At 36.3% G+C, this 22,426-nt stretch overlaps 1 protein-coding gene and 1 long non-coding RNA gene across 4 annotated transcripts in view; one reads left to right on the top strand and one right to left on the bottom strand.

Moving 5' to 3' along the window:
- LOC147017826 (protein canopy homolog 3-like) overlaps positions 1–22,426 on the top strand; it is a 48,505-nt gene that overhangs the window by 4,750 nt on the left and 21,329 nt on the right. For all 3 annotated transcript variants that reach the window (XM_085896854.1, XM_085896853.1, XM_085896852.1), the window contains exon 3: positions 17,205–17,301. In XM_085896854.1, coding sequence (XP_085752980.1) covers positions 17,205–17,301 — 97 coding nt within the window. The remainder of the gene's footprint in view (positions 1–17,204; positions 17,302–22,426) is intronic.
- Positions 14,042–14,821, bottom strand: LOC147017827 (uncharacterized). Its single transcript, XR_015062157.1, has 2 exons — positions 14,535–14,821; positions 14,042–14,438 (listed from the first exon to the last, which is right to left on the bottom strand). It is a non-coding gene; the product is annotated as an uncharacterized LOC147017827 (long non-coding RNA).

The following is a 22,426-nucleotide window of genomic DNA, read 5'->3' as shown; positions in this document are numbered from 1 at the left end:
AGGACTTTGTTTAAATTTTAAAACTCTATGAATTTTAGCTACTCTCAACCCAGCAGATAAATATTGTCTCAAGTTCCTTTGATGCAAAACATATCCCTCTTTATCATAGAATGTTGTTAATAACTTTTCTGTTGATTTGCCTTTAATATTAAAACTTTTATGATAATCACTGAACCATTCTTTCTTTGGGGTTTCTTTCTCACATGCAAAAGGAAGGTCTTTATGCTTATTATGAAGATCACTCGGGTACTTCAAATCAACTTCAAAATAATAACCTTCTTCTTTGTCATTCAATTTCTCTTGAGAAGAAATAACAATATTCATCAAAGCCTTTTCATAATCCTTTTCTTCCACCCACTCTAATTTACCATAAGGCAGAGATTGAGACATTGCCCATCCATACAAATTATTAGCATCAAAGTACATCAAATAATTACTATCTTTTTCACTCTCATAATTTGGAAGATATTTATTATTTGCTTTAGCATATCTTTTTGAACATACTTGTGATATTCCACCTCTCTTAGACTTCTCAATCATCTAAAGCATATCTACATCACTGACTAAATCTATATCTTGTTTTGTCATTTTCAACATTGCACTCCAAGCTAAACCAGGAGCTGTGAAATAGTGGGCAGGATCTAATCCATAACAATTTTTATTATGACAGAGTGATCTAAAAGCTTCAAACACATCAGCTAACAATAAAACATCTGTTTTTAGATACAAATCATGATATTCTCCAAGGTTCTTTATCTTAAATATTTTCCAAATTTCTTGTGCGTGTTTATATTCCTTATCACTTATCTCTTCTTCATAAAGGTTATTATAGAAACTTTCTTTTGAAGGAAGTTGTGTTTCTTTAAATCTCATAAATGAATCCATATAACCATAAGGATAAATTCCCTTACTTGTAAGAATTTTCTCTTTACTTTGAATTTCATTCCTTGTTTCAATTTCCTCTCTAGTTAGAATTCCCTCTTTAATCAGAATTTCATCTATAATCAGAATTTCCTCTTTAGTTAGAATTTCATTCTTTGTTCGAATTTTCTGTATAATTAGAATTTCATCTTCAGTAAGAATTTCTTCATTCATTTCCTCATTAATTAGAATTTCCTCTTTACTTTGAATTCTCTCTTTAATCTGAATTTCCTCTTTAGTTAGAATTTCCTCTTTTGGAAAGAATGAATTAAGATTTGGAAAAGAGCCCGTGGAGCTTAGATTTGATGCGAGGTTGGCTAGTGGTGTTCCCATAAACTTGTAAGAATCAAGACACCGAATACGAGTTATAGGTTTTGTGAATATCATTTTTGTAAATGAAATATACTTTTGACTTGTGTTTGTTATGGCAGAAACATTCCCTGGTGTTTTTGAAAGTTCATTTATAAATAGATGTGTATCATAGTTGGCGCTGTTGTGAAGAAAGACTGGAATAAAAGAAGGTAATTTATAATTAAGATTACAACAGGAATGAGCGGGGCCTCTATATTTACCAGTAAGATGGCAATGATCCCTAACTTTAGACTCCTCAATTTCCTCCTCACAAATATGACAGATATTGTTCTTTCTAAATTCTAATTTTTCTTCTATGGTTAATTTCATCGGTTCATTTGTTTCTTTCATTAATTTACTTAGTCTTATACAATCCTTTTCTAATCGTTTTACAAACTCTTGTGAAGCATTTTTTCCACTATACTGTTCAAGTTTATTATACTTTTCTCCAACAGATGATTTGATATAATAACAGAAACCACAAGGAATATGTTTTTGATATTTATTTGTATATGGTTCTTTTGGATTAGGAGAAGCAGTATTTATCTTTTTAAGGATACATTCAAAATCAGCGTATATCACAAATGGGTGCATGATAGATTTATTATAATCTTCAAAAGAAATCTTTTCACCAGGTTTAGGCATTGTAATTACAGCTGATTTATGATTACTACAATATTTTGAATGTTGTTCTAATCGTTCTTTTGTATGAAATGAATTAAGACATCGCTTACAAGGATATATTTTGTTTGCTGTTCTGAATACCTGAGAAGAGATTAATCTTGATAAATTATTGATGTATGTGTAATGTGAATTATTTCCAACACTAAAATATAAAAGATCAATGTGTGTTTCTTCATTTTTAAAGTTGTTTGAAATTTTTAATATTTGAACTTTGTTTGTATCCGTTAATCCATATACATTAATAGAAAGATTATTCTTTTTCTCAAATTTAGGAATATCTGTTAGTGGCATTGGGAAATTAAAATCTTTAATGTCCAAGGTATTCTCATATTTCATATATTGTTTTACTCTTTCTGAATTACATTTTGGTGGATGTAAGTGAGCAAGAACAGACCAGAGAAAACATTTATTATCATTATTCTTAATATTAACAACTGCCTTCTTTCGTTTTATTTCTTTTGGTAATTCAATATAAGAAGAAGCTTTAAGAGGGTTTGATTTTAGAATGTGTACATCTAAAAAGATGATTTTTTTAATATTGAATCCACTTCCTACCACTGTATTATCAACATCCTCCTCTTGTCTTGATAGTTCTTCATAAACCCCACTATTCAAAAAATCTTGAAATGATGTTATAAAATGAAGATCTGTCCTCATATAAGGAGTTTGTTCTTCATCTTGTCTTTTCATATTCATTTTCACTCCCATATAAAACTTTAAAGTTTTCATTTCTTTTAATGTTTTTTTAATAAATTTTTCAACATCAGGTTTCACTATTTCAATTGATTCAATTATTGATGATGGACCGGGTTCTCCAAATTGAAAAATCCTTATTTTTATATGCCCTTTAAATGCCCCATCAGTGTTTTCAATATAATAGTCTCCCTTTACTTTAAACTCATTTTTCTTGTGTTTTTCTGATTGAAGATGCCTATTATAACTACTCTTCAAAACATCCTTTGAGCAGGTATCACAATGTTTTCTTTCCAACTCAAGAGGGGATATTTTGTGAAATAGATTAAATGTGTGTTTGTTGGTTCGGAGGTGTTTTCTATAATGTTTATATTCGTGATTACAAACATCGCAGTATGTTGTATTCACCATATTTATATAATAAAACTTTGCTTAAACTAAAAATTTCTTGATGAAAATTTCGTTTATTTTACAGGTGAATCTGTGCTTAAACTAAAATTTTCTTGATGAAAATTTCGTTTATTTTACAGGTGAATCTGTGCTTAAACTAAAATTTTCTTGGCGAAAATTTCGTTTATTTTACAGGTGAATCTGTGCTTAAACTAAAATTTTCTTGATGAAAATTTCGTTTATTTTACAGGTGAATCTGTGCTTAAACTAAAATTTTCTTGATGAAAATTTCGTTTATTTTACAGGTGAATCTGTGCTTAAAACCATTTTATCCTCCAACTTTTTCACTTAATAAATACAATGTTTCAAGACACAAAAGACAAGTTTCAATCAATCTCTTCATTTGTTAAAGATGCTGAGAAATATGTCAAGGATGTAAAATTGAACAAAGATAAATATAACAACTATTGGATAAAAACAATTATGGTGGATATGATGAGTTCTTCAATTTACTTCAGTGGAAGGGCTTTTAGTATACCTGGAAGAACATCAATTAAGGTATCTCTAACAAAAGTTTCTCCTCTCCTTCTGGCAATATATTCAAAACTAGAAAAAGCAATGAAACAAGAAAAGGTATCAAAAAATAAAAACCTTATGGATGAAGCTTTAGAAAGAAAAGATAAGACCATCTGTAATATGCAAGGAGAAATTTGTATTTTTTTCAACAACCCTAAAGATATAAATCCTGATGAAATAAAGGATGTTAATATATCAGGTGAAATGACATTTCGTTCAATTGTAGTTAAGGATCATTTTAAAATTACCTTTAATATAAAAAATGTAGCAGTTGAATCTGTTAATGAAAAAATGTATATCGATATCGATGGTAATGTTTTTTCTACTAATTAAATGAGCCAATATTCAACTGAAGATTTTGAAGATTATGAGAGTGATTATGATACCGAGAGTTTGCATTCAAACGATAGTTATGACACCGAGAGTTTGTGTTCAAATGATAGTTATGAAAGTATAGATGATTCTGAAAGTATCGAAGATGATATCGAAGATGAATTTCAGTTTAAGTAAAGTTTTACATTATAAATATGAATAGTTTACTCGATTTTGAGCCTCTTGAATTCCATGATTCTCCATATGACAAATTTGAGAATTGTCCTGCGTGTGAAAGACGGGGATTAAACACAGAGTCAAAAGCCTATAAACAATGTATATTCTGTGATTATCTTCTAATTAATGATAATCAAAAATATAAAAAGGAAAATAATTCTTTTAGATTTACACCAAAAATGAATTACTTTACAAGATTGATTCGAGAAATGAATGTAAAGAACGAGGGTGAGAACACACCTTTCCTTACAAGGGAAGAAACTGAACGTATTAGAGAAATGTTCAAAGGATTGTTGTTATATCTTATTCATGGATGTGATTTTCAGGGAAATATCAACACAAGATATTGCATAAATAAAATAATGGATTATCTTGAAATTAAACCTGAACTTAGGATAAAATATAGAATTTCGAAAAAAGCCAAGAATAAATTAAATAACCTGTTTTCCAAATATATAAATGAATGATTTTTTACCTATTTGGGAAAATAAGATAAAATTTGACAACCATAAAAATCTCCCAAATTCATTAAGATGCCTCATAGTTGGTTCAAGTGGATGTGGAAAAACCTGCTTACTTTTAAAGATGCTCCTCACTCCCAACTTTTTAGATTATGATAATTTAATAATTTTCACAAAGTCGAGTTTTCAACCAGAGTATCAACTACTCTCACAAGGTTTTAATGCTGGTCTTCAAAAAAGAAGATATAATCGGTTTATTTAAACTTCAAAAAAACCTAAATGATTTTAACATTGAAGATATAATACAACTATTTTGTGATACACAGAGATGTAAAAAGAAATCAAAACCGATAACTTGTATTCTGAGTGATAATACGGATGATATACCGTCTCCCCAAGATTTGGATAAATCCAAAAAGAACCTCGTTATCTTTGATGATTGTGTTAATGAGAGAAACCAAACGGTAATGGACAGCTACTACACAAGAGGGAGACATTCTTCTTGTAATTGTATTTATCTTAGTCAATCGTACTTTCAGCTTCCTCGTCGTTCCATCAGAAACAATGCTAATACTTTTATTTTATTCAAGTTAAATTCAATAGATATAAACAATTTTTGGAGAGACAATTGTTCTACATTATGTAGTAAAAAGGAATTTGGGGATTACATGAAACACACGACTGAAAAATATAAATATATTGTTGTGAAACAAGATGAGATATTAAATGATATTTTTCAATAAATAAATGGATGCGAAAGAAAGAGCAAGAAGATTTAGGGAACATCAAGAGTTGGTTTCAAAAGTTGTAAAACAGCAGGAAGACATAAAGAAGAAACGCAGACAGAAACTAACGGGCGAAGAAGCATTTGAAAGAAAACAAGAGAAATTTTTTAAACCACTTTTAAAAACTTCCCAAGGAAAATGAAAGATGTTTCCACAGTTCCCACGGTAGAATATACTCCTAAAAAACTTCAAATGTTAAAAGATTTCAGTCAAATGACGGAGGAAGAATTAGAGCATTTAGGAGAATTAGAATATGATGATGAAGGTTTATTTCAACAACTGGAAGAGATTAATCGAAGCCCTGATTATATTGTGAATGCTCTTCAAAACAATGAATATTCAGCGGATTCAAAAACCAAAGCAGGACTCATTCCAACAGAACAATCAGCAATATTTCATCTTGTTCAAGAAAAGGTATTGATATTTAATGATGAATTAAGGTTCTTGGGTTCTGCTCAACCCCCTGTTAAACTAACTCCAAGATTAATGTTTCTTCTCACAAAGATGGAAGACAAGGTTCAACTGTGAGGGATGAATCAAAGTATATTGATAAACCATTGGATATGGAAAATAATGATGATAGAGTATATATTGATCTGCTGAACACTCTAAATTATAAGGTTATTCTTTCTGGTAAAAGTAGGAAGAATGAGAAGGAGAAACACATTATTCAGGCTTTAAGTATCCTTGGTTCAGGTGTTAGTTTTTCTTCCAAATGACCCATCGCAATTAGTTAATAGACTGTTATTGTTGTTAGGCAGTAAGAAGGCTGGAAATAACAATTGTTTTAATGAAGCATCAGCCATTTTAGACCAGTTGATGAACATGAAAATAATTAATAAATATCAATATAAAGACATTTTATCTCATATTAAATAAGATGAGAAGCACAATCCTTAGTTTCAATTTCACAACAAGCGACCACACATCTTCATTCCCATACCCACTACAACTTGACACAACAAAAAGAATATGAGGCATCTTTATTGTCCATGGAAACTTATAATACCTTATTTAATATAACTTGAGAAAAATGACAAGTTTAGTTATAATCCAGGAAGTGGATACAAAGCGATAACAGTCTCACCCGGAGCATATGAGATTTCTCAAATATCTTCCGAAATTACTCGTCTTATGAAAGAACAGGGTGATGAACCAAAAAATATTGTTATAAACATTCAAAAACATACTTCAAAATCAACGATTAAAGTTAAAAATAACTACAAGGTTGATTTCACAATTGATAATTCATTTAGAGAGTTATTGGGTTTCTCCTCAAAAAGATTGAAACTAATGGGACGTTTTACAGTGATAATGTCATTCAAATATCCTCAGGAATAAATTCGGTGTTAATTCACTGTGATTTGATTGATGGTGCTTATAATGATGGGAAAAAAACAAATACAATATTTTCATTCAGCGCATACTCAACCCCAATTGGTTATAAATTCAATATGGAACCCAAAAATTTGGTTTATCTACCTGTGTCAGGAAAAACCATACACAGAGTAAATTTTAGGATAACCGACCAAGATAATCGTGTGATTTCTTTTAATGGAGAAGTTATATCCATCAGAATTCACCTACGTGAAGTTTTCCAATAAATAAATACGATGGTTATTGTGAGGAAACACGAGTTGGGAAAATATAAAATAATTACAGGGGATGGGATGTTCCTTTCCCCATACTACAAGGGTGAAGGTATGTATCTTGGTAGAGGATACTATAAACCTAAGAGACAAAGGGGTGTTGGGCATCAATTTAGGAGATGGGATAATTGATACTCTCATGGGTATTGGTTCAACTATTCTTAAACATAAAGATCTAATTGGTTCAACTGCTTCTGCTGTGGGAAATGTTGCAGGTGCTGTAAAGAGTATAAAAGATGCCCAGAAGGAATCTCATAAATTACAAGCAATAAAAGAAATTAAGAAAGGCAAAACTCAGTTGTCCCCCCAAGAACGACAGAAAATAATTCAAATACTTGGATCAGGGTTTCAAAAGTTTTAACATCTTTTTTTCCTAAATAAATACAAGTATGGAAGCAATTGATAGTATCTATGATTTGGATGATACTATTATTATCTCAAACTCCACTAAAAAAGAAGATTACTTCAAGGTAAATGCAATAACTGGAACAGACTGGAATACGAATGGTACAAAAAGTTTTGAAATAAATAATCAACAAACCTATTTGAATCTCCGAAAGTTTCTTGTTGTGTAAATTTAAATTCACTAAGGCTGGGAATAACACAAACGCTACACTTGTAAATGATTTCTTCTGGAAAATGTTTGATAGTGTGCGTTTGTATATTGGAACACAAGAAGTTGAAGCGGTTGATTATGTCTCTGCTGTATCTGAAATGATAAAATTTACACTCTATACATTCAGTGATAGAATGGGAAAGGGGTCTGTCGAAGGTTTTATTCCTGATATGTCAACGGGAACAAACACAGACCCTGGGTATACTCAAAGAGAAAGGAATGTATAATGATGATACAAAAAGCAGAAAATAGTTTTACTGTGGCAGTTCCTCTTAAAGGTATATTTGGATTTTGTGATCATGATAAAGTTCTGTATGGCCTTAAAATTAGATTTCAACTACAAAGGAATGATAATGAAAATCGATTGCTTTTTGGTGTTGGTAGTGCTTTTTGGTGATCAGAATAAATTTGTAATTGAGGAAATGAGTTGGTATATCAGTGAATATACTCTAATCTTAAAACAGAAGAGATGTTGAATCGAAGACTTAACTCAAAGAAACCACTCAGTGTATCATACCTCAAAAGAAGATGTCAACACGTTAAACTCAATCAAACTACTTACACGTGGAATTTGGGTGTTCTGGAAGGAAAGCCACGATATCTGTGGATCATTTTTAAAAAGCCAGATGGTGATACTGCGACTGATAAGAATAATGCATTGAGTGATAATGCTAAGGTGAAACAACTTCGCGTTTCTCTAGATGGAACATTTTACCCACGAGATAGATTGGAAATTAATTGGGGAAAAAATGATTTTGCTGAAGCATACAAGTCTTACCAAAGGTGTGTGAAAGTAATGGAAATAAAGAACCTATTTTGGATATGACAGCATTTAAAAGTTTGTATACAATCTATGCGTTTGACCTGAGCGCTCAAAAGGAAACTATAAAGTCTATTCAGTGGATACTTCCCTATACATTGAAGAGGAGAGAGTGAAGAAGTTGATACATATTGTTTGCTTTTGGAAGAAACAGAATTGCAGATTAATACAGATAATGGTGTGATGATTAGTCTCACATAATTTTTGTTAAATAAATGAGTGGCAAAGTACCAACTGGGGTATATGTTAATCAAATCAATCTTCATAAACTATCATCTTGTGTTCAAAATCAAAAGCCTTGTATGCGATTAACGTTAATACAATTCAGAGAAAAGGAGCAGTAAGAATTGATGTTTTTCTCACAAGAGAACAGGTTAAAATCTTGAATGACACTGGCTCACTTAAAAATTAAAATGACAAAACCAATGTTGAAAAAATATTCAATAAGAGGCAGTGGAGGATTTCTCCCATTTCTAATTCCTTTATTTGCTGGTTTAAGTGCGGTTGGAGCATTGACGGGTGGTATTTCAACAGCGGTGAAAACTGCCAACGAAAGGAAGGCTCAACTCCAGGCTCAAAAAGAATTGGAAAGACATAACAAAGAGTTGGAGAAACAAATTAGTGGAAGTGGTGTAATTGTCGATTTTGCTGAAAAACTTGAAGGTCTGCCTGATAAAGCGAGATTGCTAGTTGGAGATATGCTTTCTTCTATAGCACAAGCAGGTGTAAAATTAACGAAAAGAGGTAATGGATTATATCTTTCTAATAAATAAATGAGCATTGATGAGTGGTTGAAAGAATTTGGAAAGAATACAACATCAAATTTACAACTTTTCAAATATTGTAAGAAATTAAAAATTCATAATGTGGTTATTTGTATGAGAGATGAATTAACAAATGTGTCGAAACATACAAAGAATATTATTATGAACTTAGAAGATAATGATGAGAACGGTTCTCATTGGGTTTGTATTTTTAATAGTCAAGACAAATATTATTTTGATAGTTTTGGTCTTCCACCACCTGTTGAAGTCATAAAATTCTTACAGAATGGTGTTTATCAAACATTTCAAGTCCAAGAATTAAATTCCAAGTGTTGTGGTCAATTATGTCTATATGTGTTATTTCAACTCAACAAAAATAAAAAATTTTATGATATTATTTTTAATCTAATATAAATGACTTATGTTGGTAAAGATGGTTCTATCTTTGGTGTATCTCAAGAACTGGATATTGATTTATCAAATTATTACACAAAGGCACAGGCTGAGCGACATAAATATAATATAAACAAAAATATTAACATGAAAAATGCTTATAAATTAAAAAATTATCCAAGCCCGACTGACGCGAATGACTTGGTGAGATTAAGCGATTTATCACAATATATATACTTAAATAAAACGGCTGTGTATTCTAAAGATACAGAAGTGTTGATATTATCTCCAGGTCATACAGAATTCACAGTTCGAATTAAAATAAATTTTTATAAAGAAGGGCGTATCGTTTGTATGATAATAGAACAATGGGGGTATGATATGAATGATTTAGGGTATAATTGGTCATTTAAAATTAACCTCGAAGACCTGGAACAATTAAATCAGTCTCGTAAGGAAGAATATTATCCACTTGGTATCGAGAATGAGTTTTGTGGAGCCACGATTAGTAAACAACAAATAAAAGAATTTAATAAGGGTAAATATAATAATGGTTTTGCCCTTGTTTATCTCATGAAAACAGAAAAAACAGGATTATATATAATAAGTAAGGAAATACAAAATGATTTAACTATGGGAAGATGGGGAGGTGTTTCGTGCCATAATATTGTTCTAACATATATTTCTAATACATAAATGACAACAAGAAGGCTTCAAGAAAATTATCATTTCTGTGTCCAAGCATACCTTCAAGAAAAGGGTATTCGGTATTTTAATAAATATGTTCTACAACATAAGAATGAGGTATTTTCAATAAAAAGATTGGCATTATGCTGATGTTGATAAACCGACAACTTTAGATTTAATTAGAATGTTAAATAATGAAAAAAATTATAAAGTTAAGGTAAGGCTCTTTTAGAAATTCAAAAGAAATTTTATTGGTTTCCTGTTGTAAAAAAATTATTTTGGATACAGGAATAACAAAGAAATCCTGATGAATATATGTATAATATTCTATGGGGTGTAAACGATTCAAGGATAGTAAGGGATGAGGAAGGAGTTGAAGAAGAGAGGGAAGAGGAGGAAAAGGAGAAGGAGGAGAGGGAGAAGAAAGAGAAGGAGGAAAGAGAGAATAGAGAGAGGGAGGAAAGAGAGAGGAGAAGAAAGAGAAGGAGGAAAAGGAGAATAGAGAGAGGAGGAAAGAGAGAAGAGAGAGAGGAGAAGAAAGAGAAGGAGGAAAAGGAGAAGAGAGAAGGAGGAAAGAGAGAAGAGAGAGAGGGAGGAAAGAGAGAGAATGAATAAATATCAAAATATGGAAACCAGTGAGATTCAAAAAAGATTGGTGGTATTACAGAAAATAACTCAACCCACCGAGGAGGAAAAGAAAGAATTGACAAGTCTATTTGCAATACTATCGACAAGATATGGATTTTAATTCAAGTTTTTCATTTTTTTTTTTCTTAAATAAATGGAGGAGAGAGTGAAAGCATTTCTAAGGATTCTTTATGTTTTAAAAATTAAGATTCAAATGTGCATGTTGGAAACTAAAAAGGTTTTTGCACTCTGCAGGAATTTTTCTCATAAATAAATGAGTTATTGTCTCAAATATAAAAAGAAAACTAATACTAAAAATATTTCATATATTAAAAGTAAAAATAACAGGGTTATACAAAAAGGTATATGTTCGGTGTGTGGTTCAAAAAAAAATCAATTTATCTCCAAACACAAACTCCGAGGAGATATACAAAAGTTTTTATCAGGAAGTAAATTTACAACTACTGGAATACCAGGTGAATTACATCTTCCACGGTATTCTTTCTGTCCTCCACGCACAAACTTGGATAAAAGATTAGATGAGGCAGACAATCCTAAATCCTGGAGTAAACCAATCAATAGAGTTGATGAAGTGTGCATGAGACACGATATTGATTATGGGAATACCACAACGTTGGAAGAAAAGCATGAAGCCGATAGAGAAATGTTGTATAATTTGTCTCTGATACAAAATCCAACCTTGAGAGAAAAGTTGATAGGTTCATCGTGAAGAAGATGATTAGTGCTAAATTGAAACTTGGACTTGGAAATTCAAAAAACTTATAGGCTCTAATGATGCCATTAAGACTGAAGAGCAATTAGCTGATGAATTACATAAACCAATATTCACAAAGTTTCAGAGAAGGAAAGTTTATTCCAAGGAAGTAGATTATATCTGGTCTGCTGATTTGATTGAACTCAATAATGATAAGGGGTACAAGTATGCTTTAACCGTTATTGATTTGAGGAGTAGATATGTGTGGGTTGTCCCTTTAAAAAACAAAACAGGTAATACTCTTATGTTAGCTTTTCAACAGATATTTAATAAAAGTAAGAGAAAACCTAAAAAATTGTGGACTGATGAGGGTAGAGTTTTATAACAAGACATTTATGAATTTTCTAAAAAATAACTATTACATTATACAGTACCTTTAATGAAGGGAAGGCAGTTGTTGTTGAACGTTTTAATCGTACCTTAAAAGAGAGACTATATAAAAAATTCACACAACTCGGTTCACAACAATGGTCATCTTTTATTCAGGATATTGTGGATAAGTATAATGACACGATTCACACGGCAACAAATATGAAACCATCAAAAACATTTACAAAATTAAAATATGAAAAAGAGATTAATGTCAGAAAACCTAAGTTCAAAGTTGGTGATATCGTAAGAATATATAGGTGGAAATCTCATTTTGAAAAAGGTTATACGAAAAGATGGACCAACGAGCTTTTTAAAATTGTTGATGTAATAGATACGGTTCCTTGGACTTATAAGATATATGATTTGGAAGGGGAAGAGATTTTAGGTTCATTTTATTCACAGGAATTACAAAAGACAAAGATAAATTGAAATTTTTGACTCCGCCCCTTTTGGCTCCACCCATACAAGCCCCCGCCCACACAAGCCCCGCCCACACAAACCCCACACAAACCCCACCACACACCCCCCACAAGCTCCAATAAATTGAAATTTTGACTCCGCCCCTTTTGACTCCGCCCACACACGCCCCTCCCACCGAAGCCCCGCCCACACAAACCCCACACAAACCCCACACAAGCTCCACACAACCTCCACACAAAAACTCCACACAAGCTTCACACACACAAACCCCACACAAGCTCCACCCATATTCATCATATTCACATAAGTGGTGATTAGTTAATTAGTTCCCCACACACACAACATGTTTATTTAATTAAAAAATTATCCACCCATCCACACAAGCTCCACTCATCCACCCATCCCCCCATCTCTCCACCCATCCATTTATCCACACAAACCTCATCCACAGAAGCCTCATCCACATTCACCCCTCCCACACAAGCTCCACCCACATAAACCCCTGCCCATATAAACCCTGCCCACATAAACCCCTCCCACATAAGCCCTGCCTACACAAGCTCCACACAAAACTCTACACATAAACCCCTCCCACACAAGCTCCACCCACATAAACCCCGCCCACACAAGCCCCACCCACCCACACAAACCCCACCCACTCACACACCCCGCCCACACAAGCCCCTCCCACACACACCCCACCCACACAAGCCCCACCGAAGCCCCGCCCACACAAGCCCCGCCCACACAAGCCCCACCCCCTCATCCCCCCTGTGCGCCCCACCTTTGACCCACCACCTCCCTCATCCCACCCCCACCCTTCCCCACACACACACATGGGGAGGAGGGATGGGATGAGGGGGTGATGGGTCGTGAAGGCGCACCTACCCCCCTCCTCCCCCAACCCCCCCTTTACATCTCTTTTATTCTTTTCTTGTAATTCAGAATCAAGTAATTGTAAACAAAACAAATATAATTTATTAATATTGAAAATATTAAATATTCATTTGCGAGAATGTACAATCTTTCCCAGCAATCTTCTTCAGATGTCTTGTGATTTCGAAACTCAGACACCATATTCTGTTTTGAAACAAAAAAGTGGATAATAATTAGGTTCTATAAAGATAATTACATGGTAATATGAATAAGCCTCGTTGACCACTGAATTAACACACCAGGAGCCTGTCATCCTTTCATGGTCAATAAAATGAATTCCAGTGTACTGACAAAACCACGTCCAAACTAATGATGCAACCAACATAAGGCGACATTCTAAAGAGAGTGATATTAATAATAATTCAGAAATATTTACCTCAGAAAATCATGTGTTGTCGAGTGATATTAATAATAATTCAGAAATATTTACCTCAGAAAATCATGTGTTGTACAAGATTGCTTCAACAGCTGATGTTGTGTGATAGTGCTGAAAAAAAAAAAATAAGTCAAGGGTATAGATGAAGAGACAGACAGGGAAAGCAACACACACACACACACACACACACACACACACACACACACACACACACACACACACACACACACACACACACACACACACACACACACACACACACACACACACACGCACACACACACACACACACACACACACACACGTGCCTCACCATTGGTTTAATTCATTCGAGATCAGAGACCAGTCATTATAAATCATTGGCCTCTTCAATAAGAGCAGAGAGAGGTAGGTAGAAAGACAGACAGAGAGAGAGGCACACACACGTGTCTCACCATTGGTTTAATTCCTTCGAGATGAGAGGACGTGATAAGACTTCATGCCACTCATTGAAAATGTCTTTCAATTCTCTTCTAAAATCATTGATCTCTTCAATAAGAGTATTAATTTCATGAACCACGTCGTGATATGTGAACTCAATTTCTTCCAATGCCCTGTCAGGAAAAAAATATATATATATCAGAATTATCATGATTTAATTAATAATCATTTGCTTCATCGTTCAAAGAGAAAAGCATACACAAACTTACCAACTCTGTAGTGGGCTGTTGGCTTCATCGGAAGAAATATCGTCCATGCCTCAGTTGTAAAAATGAAAATCCCGTCTGGCAGAAACTTTGTCTGGCGAACCGCTTATAAAGCAACGATGAGGAAATTGCTTAATCATTGGGTGTGGGCATAGGAAATGACAAGCTTCTCTTAATGATCTCATCTGGCCACCGCCCGAGTTGCAAATCGTTTTTGGACATAAACCACGCCATAAAAGTTTTGATTCAAATGTTTTCAGTTCGTGTTCTGAGATAAAATATAAACACGAGACCTTGTCTCACAAGAATAGTTCCTATTTTTTCACAGCATGACAGTCCAAAACCACTTCCTCATTCACACAGCACGGCCGTGTCAAAAAAAACACTTCCTCATTTTCACGGCATGAATTGAAACCATTTTAAACAAAACTTTTTTTTTGATATGGTTTATGTACAAAAATGATTTGCAGCTCTAGCGTTGGTCAGATGAGATCATTAAGAGAAGTTTATCATTTCGTAATGGCACAAAAGGGGTATCTTAAAAAATATAAAGATTCAAATGTTTTGTTTTCAATATTTTAGATGGGGATTATTGTGCAAAGAAAATTAAACTATTGAAGGAATTTGAGAATGAACAAATGTTTATAGGTTCAATGAGTGAGCTAAACAATATGCATTGGTTATTTGATAAAGAGTGCCCCGAGGCTTAGACGTTTCAGATATTTCTTTCGAATCACCTTTAACAAATCTTTATCTTGTTGTATGGGCTATTTGAATAGAGAGCCCCTAGGTTAAAAGGGGAAATAAAAAAATGGCCATTTTTACAGCCATTTTTCCCTGCTGTGCAGGGGTTTGGCTTTTTCTTGAGGCAATGTTTTATGGCCGGATGCCCTTCCTGACACCAACCCTGGTCTCCTCTTATGACACACAGGGATATGGTACACCTATTCTAACCGGGGCATACACCGGGACCAGTACACTGGCACTCATTTCGCCGACCTCGGAAGGATGGCAGGCTGAGTCAACCCCCTGGTGTTAATTCAGCAGCCAACGGGATTTGAACTCAGGACCCTGGGATCCCAAGCCGCCACCCTAACAACTAAGCCAACACCAGGCTCCAGGTTAAAAGGGGAGACAAATAAATATACCTTGGGCTAAAAAGGGGATTTATTTTTTCAGGGGAAAAAAAAAGAAAAATTTCATGGCTGAAAATCCCCCATTCATTTACATGGGGAAAAGTGAGCCAGAACCAGTATTCTTTCCCTACTGTGACGTCTTATCACCATGTCTTGTCATTGGTCGACAGATAAATGGCCATAACTTGGGAACCGTTACGTTTTAGCTCTCATACGAGCCTCGACCAAGGTATACAAAAAAAAACAAAAAAAAACGCTCGTCTGATTAATATCAAACCTTGAAAAGGCACATCAATAGCTGAAACGGATGAAGAACGATATCAAACCTTGAAAAAGCACATACTCAGGTCCCAGAGTCAATTGTGACATCATATCAAAAAAAAAGAGAAAGCATTGTGACGTCATTCGTGACGTCATAGCACCGTGTCCTGTCTGGTTGACAGACAATATATAGGTCGTTATTGGTTGACAGACATTGGTCATTGTATCACGTTATTCTTTTTATTACTGTCAATTATTGTGCTATTATTATTATTAATATGCTGTTATTCTGAGAAAAAATGGCATGATAAGGTGAGAAGGTGGAACAACACTTCAGCTGCCATATATACACCTTTTCAACACTGAAAAAAGCAATAAAATGGCCTTAACTTGGGAACCGCTCGTCCGATCGACATCAAACCTCGAAAAGGCACATCTGCGGGGCCCCGGCAATATTCCTGGCAAGTTTCAATCGGATCGGACCGGTGGTCGTCGAGAAACTGCGGTCGCAGACAAACAGACACACACACACACACACACACACACACACACACACACACACACACACACACACACACACACACACACACACACACACACACACACACACACACACACACACTGCTGGAATTATCGACTATTCGTTGACTTGGTTAGCCATGTTACAAGCTTCTTTTATCTGACTCTTGGGCAACTCTCTCTTGCATTAACCCTGCTCTCTATAAGCAGCAGCCAGTTAATGGCAACTCAATAATAGCAAGTGAAGTGTTGTTATCCAGCGTTGTCGAGTTTTATTCTTGAACCTCCTTTTAATTGAAGCATATTGGTGGCAGAATTCAGCGGTAATCTTCATGACGTCTTCAAAGCACAGGCTCTGCACAAACTGAATTAATGTGTATATAAACAAGAATTAAGACTCTGTCTCTAGATGTTTAGTTGCAAGTTGATGGCAGTTTAGTTGTTGCACTACTTCACCATGTAATTTATCCTGACAAACTTTCCGTAACTTGTTCCATAATCGCTCATTAAATTTGTGCATAAATGCACTTTTGTAATGCATTCACAACTGTAACAACCAATATATATATATATATATATATATATATATATATATATATATATATATATATATATATATATATATATATATATATATATATAATTCCATTAATCGAAGCTCATGATGGAGCTTTAAACATAAAAAGCCGGCCAAAAACATTGTTTTTTCAGTGATGTGGTTTCCAACATTTAAAATATACCTTTTTATTATTCCCAGGGAAACAAGGTTCATTGATGCCACGGAGAATATCTGCAACCAGCTCCTTCAGTACAACGTGCACAAGGAGAGGGATGGGAGCAATAGGTTTGCCAAGGTAAACTACTTTTGTTTGTTCTCGTCAAATTGAAGTGTTTTTTCCAAAACTCGCTTGGTCCATGTTCAATCATTGTCAAACTACAGTTTTCTAGTGGAACAGATAACACAAAATCGTTCAAATGCTGCTGCAAGCATAACAATAGCAAGAATATTCTATTCGGGTCACTTTTCAAGGAAAAAGGGCGAGCCAATTGAAATTTCAATATGGTGGCCATTTTTCAAGATGGCCATCAATTGGCTCCAAAAATGCAACTTCATTGTGGAAATTGATGGAGTTGTCCGATTAAAGTGATTTTGGTGTCAATTCACACGTTTTAGACCATGCTGAAACCGATTCTGCTTTGAATAAACATATATGGTGCTTAAAAAAAAAAAAATTTTTTTTTTTTTTTTCAAATTCCTTTTCATGGCTTGAGCTACCATGGCTACCACGATCAAAATTTGTCCAGAGTTTCTAATAATGCTTGTGAAAGGAAGCTGTTGCATTCGACAAAAACTGTGCACATATTAAATCTGCTGCTTCCTAATATTGGTCTCCATTTCATCGATTAAAGCAAGTAGTAAAGTGTCCCGATGATAGCAGTCCCCCAATTTTTCCTGTGCCTAGTGATTGTTGTCCAACTAGCCCTGGCAAGTACAACTACATACAGCTGTACAACTAAGTCTATAGCAGTAGCATTTGCACCTTGCACTACTACATTCTGTCTTGCACCCAAATTTGGCTAATTCATGGCAGTTTTTCACAATAGCTGGAAGGGCAATCCAGAAGATCTTCCACATCTTACCGTGCTTGATCCATCCCCAGGCATATGGGCTCTGAGTGTCTGGTTGGCGGACTAATGCCTGACCCCATACGCATCCTGCCTGATGAGCAGCAAGTTTGGCATGTTCTTTGAGTGCTGCTTAAGTTGGTGGTATTGAGTCGTATGATCTCTGCTTTCGGGCAAATGGATTAAGCCTTGCCTCATTAATAGTTGTGACTGCACCTGTCGTACATTAAGACCACAAACTTCTCCAGAGTTTACAGGTCAATATCCTCCACGATGGATGGGCACTGACTGAGCTTGGTGAAGGTGCTCGAGGCCTCATCACACACGTTCCATTTCTGCCATGCAGATTACTTTGCTTTGCCATGGAAGGCCAACATAACATCATAGCCACTGAAGGCATGGGGAAAAAATAAATAAATAAATAAAGGATCCCACATGTTTTCTCTGGTCCGACGGCAAGAAAAAAAAAAATCATGTACAGCAATCCATCGACTGTTATGTCGATGCTAAAGTCGATGTCGATGTCGATTTCCTATGCTAAAGGTAACCCACGTTTTTTTTTTTGTTTTTTTTTTCTCCAAGGCCAAGCTCAATCAGAGAGGGCATAACAGATGTGACTGACTACAACATCCGTGTTATTAGCTTCGATTATTGGAGATTTGTATCCCTCTATTGCTGTGTGTTGGGCATGTACAAATATGCGTGTCTGCCTTTTTGTGGGGACATAGAGCTATTTCATCCAGGTGGGCTGTTTTGTTGCTGATGGCATTTTCTCCCTGTGTCACAATGACTGTTTGTTTTTTTGTATACTTTCTTGAAGCTCATATAAGAGCTAACACGCACAACAACAGAAGGGGCCAGAGACATTAGTAGATCGGTGGAAGGGAGAGGGATGGGGCATGGTACATGTGGCAAACAACATTGGCACGACAGGGACTTTCAGGAAGGAAAACGGGGAATTTGAAGGAGGTGAGTTTGGGGTGGATTAATGGGGGTAGAAAAGATCTTTTTGGATGGAGGGGAGATGAGAATGGGGTGAACAGCTGTTTTGAAGACCTGGAGGGAAGAGTGAGATTGAAGATTGTGTGGAGGTTTGTTCCCGGGGCAGGAAAATAGAGGAATGAAAGACTGAAGGTGAGCAGTAATTCTTGATTTGGGCAGTTTTACCAGAAGGGGGTTGCTGGTGGACCTTGAGCGCCCTGCCAAAATATTGGGGGACATATCACAGACAGAATGGTGGGGAAAGGCTGGAAAGGAGTCGGTGGAAGACAAAGACCACCGACCTGCCTGCAATGAGAGACCCAAAGAGTCAGCTTCGTCGCATGAGATACCAATGATCCAAAAAGCCTCGATTTCCACAGCGTGAAGCCGAGGTAGGTGTGAGGCAGGAACACCAACCCAGAGGGGAGAGCAGTACTCCATCAGTCTGCAGATTAAAGCTTTGGATGTGATTAGGAGCTCAGGTGTGCCAAGGAAGGACTTTGCACGACAGAAGATGCCCAATCGGAGACTGGCTTTGGAGGCCAGCTTGGAAATGTGGCTTTCCCAGGAAAGATCATGGCAGATAGTGACACCCAAAAGCTTGAGGGACAGAACTTTTTCAAGAGGATTGTTGAGAAAGTGGGGTGGGGGTTTGCAGACGGTCCTTTCGGAGGGATATTGTGTGAGTGTGAGATTTGTCAGGATTGAAAGACATGTTCCAAGTGTTTGACCAGCTTGTGATTTAATGCAGATCTGCAGAGAGTGAAGAGGCTGCTGCTTGCCGATCTGAGGAATGAGGGATGGTACGACAGAGGGTGGAGTCATCAGGAAGGAGATGGGATTTTTCCAGAGAGTTGGAGAGATCATTGAGGAAAACCAGAAAAAGAACAGGGCCCAGAACACTGCCTTGAGGAACTCCAGCCTGGACAGGAAGTGGGGATGAGAGAATTCCATGAAGAGCCACGCGTTGAATGCTACAGGAGAGGAACTCTGAGAGCCATGAGTGGAGATTCCCTTGGATACCAAACGAAGAGAGTTTGGTGAGCAGTGTGGGGTGCCAGACCATATTGAAAGCTCGCGATATGGCTCTGATCTCATGTCTGGTATTGAGGACCTCCCTCCATCCATTGTTGGGAGAGCAGAAGCAGCATGTACAGGGTAGAGTGACCTGGTCTGAATACAAATTGATGATCGGAAATCAAGACATTGGAGAAGAGGAAGCATTTAATGTCAGAGGCAACGATGGATTCCATGACTTTGCTGATGACTGGGAGAAGGCTGATTGGTCTGTAGTTGCAGGGATCTGGTTTTTGAGCCTTTTTTTTTTAATGTAGAGCGGTAATGTTTGCTGATTTCCAAGCAGATGGTAGATGACCTTGAGTAAATGAGAGCATGAATAGAACAGAGAGAGGGTGAACAAGAGCAGAGGAGCAGGTTTTTAGGACGCGTGGGCTGATGCCATCTGGACAGGTTGCAGAACCTGAGTTGAGGTTTGATGGCAAACTCTCCACTTTGTCAGGAGAAAAGGACAGAGAGTCTAGGGACAGCTGGGTGCGACTGGGTAGGGTGGGTACAGAAAACGATGGGTTTCGGACACAAGATTTAGAAGCAAACACAGAATTTAGGCATTCAGCCTTTTCACATGCGATGTCAGTGGTGCAGCCTTTTGACATTAGGGAGGGGATGGAGGGGGAACATACACCAGAAACAGATTTGACCAGATGCCACCAGGATTTGGAGGAGGGTTTGAGAGTTCAGACTTGAGATGAGAAAGATGTTGTTTCCTGGCTCTCCTGATGGTAGACACTTGTTCTGAGCTTTGTGGAAGGAACTGAAATTGTCCTCAGGTGGATTTGCTTTCCATGAGGCAAAGGTTTGTAGTTGTAATTGTGGTCATGTGAGGGGTTTTGGGTTTTTTTTTTTTTTTTTTTTTTTTAATCTGCAAGGAAATGGAATAGTTCTGTTTTGTTGTTGTCATCTCGAAGGAAGCTTTGCCAGTTTGGTGGAGTTTTGTTTCACTCTCCTCCTGAATGCTTTTCCTCGTTTAGACCTTGCTTCATACTTCAGGCTGGACTGCCAGTATACTACATCAAACACAATGTCAGTCCTCTTGAATGTGGTGCAGTGTGACTATTTTAGAAAGTATGTCTTTTCTGGCAAATTCATCAAACGTCTTGGGCATACGTGTTGGCAAGGGCATTCACCAATGCTGATCTGTCCACAATAAAAACATCTGATTCTGGTTTTATCTCTGGCATCGTCACTTTGTCTTGCATTTCAGTCAACTGAGACTTTGTGCACAAGCAAAGTTTCCCATTTGTCACGGAGAGATGTGGGAGCTGATTGGTTCTCATGCTTGAAGAACTCTTGCAAGTCAAACAGTCTTTTTTGGCATGAGATGAAGAGTTGGGAGAACAGATGGTAGTCATCCTTGAGTACTTTCATCTCGGATCTGTTGACAGCTGGTTTATGGTTAAAGAAGATCATCTTGTTCTTCTGGATAGGCTGGTAGAAAGAGAAATGATGTCATGTTGTAGATCTGCCATGAATGATTTCAACTGGTCTTTGCCTTTCTCGTGATGTGTTGCTATCAGTTCAACAGCATTAGGATCGGCATTGTCCTTTGTGTCCAGCTGACAGAGGCAACATTTGCTCCAGTTGGTTTGCTATCTTGAGATGAGTAAGTCAATAGGTTAAGCCTGAGGGTTTGCCCTTTTACCACCTTTTACCATATGGAATACAACTAGATTCATGCATTTGCCCTACAGTCTACACCAAGCCCGATCGTTCATCCAATGCCAGTTAAATCCCATGCCATCTGTACACCATCCAGATAACAAAACCCTGTTATTCTTGGCTTTGCTTTCCCATGCTGGTGCATTCTGTCGATTCAGGTGCAGCTATTTAACCTTTGACAGGTTGATTGGATCGCATTTGGGATACTAACTTTTAGTTAGCTGACATTGAACCCCATGCTAAGTTGAACAGCAGTGAACTGTCACCAGTGTGCCCTGGTAGTGCATGACATTCGTTCTTCTTTGGTCCATGACAATTGATCCATGGCTGTGATTGTCACTCAAGTGACCACATTTCTTAAGTGGAGAACTCTTTGTGCACCTCAAGGTTGGAGCTCGATGTATTCCGTTGCACAGAGATATACTCTGTGTGCTATACTCACATAGATTAGTCTACGAGCCAACGCGGTGTACTAGGGTGTGGCTGTTGCTGTGCACTAGCGACTTCTAGGAGCCATAGGTGAGAATTGGGTGAGTAGCGAGAACCAGTGTAAGTACTGTCCATCCAAAGGATGTGGCTGATCGTTGAAACAAAGGTACTACCCCATACTGCTACCCACCCCGTGTGGAGTATGCT

The sequence above is a fragment of the Eptatretus burgeri genome, chromosome 10 (genome assembly GCF_056783735.1).
Source record: "Eptatretus burgeri isolate ZD-2024b chromosome 10, Ebu_testis_v1, whole genome shotgun sequence".
NCBI lineage: Eukaryota > Metazoa > Chordata > Myxini > Myxiniformes > Myxinidae > Eptatretus > Eptatretus burgeri.
The sequence above is the reverse complement of the archived record's forward strand: the minus strand, read 5'-3'. Positions and strand labels throughout refer to the sequence as shown.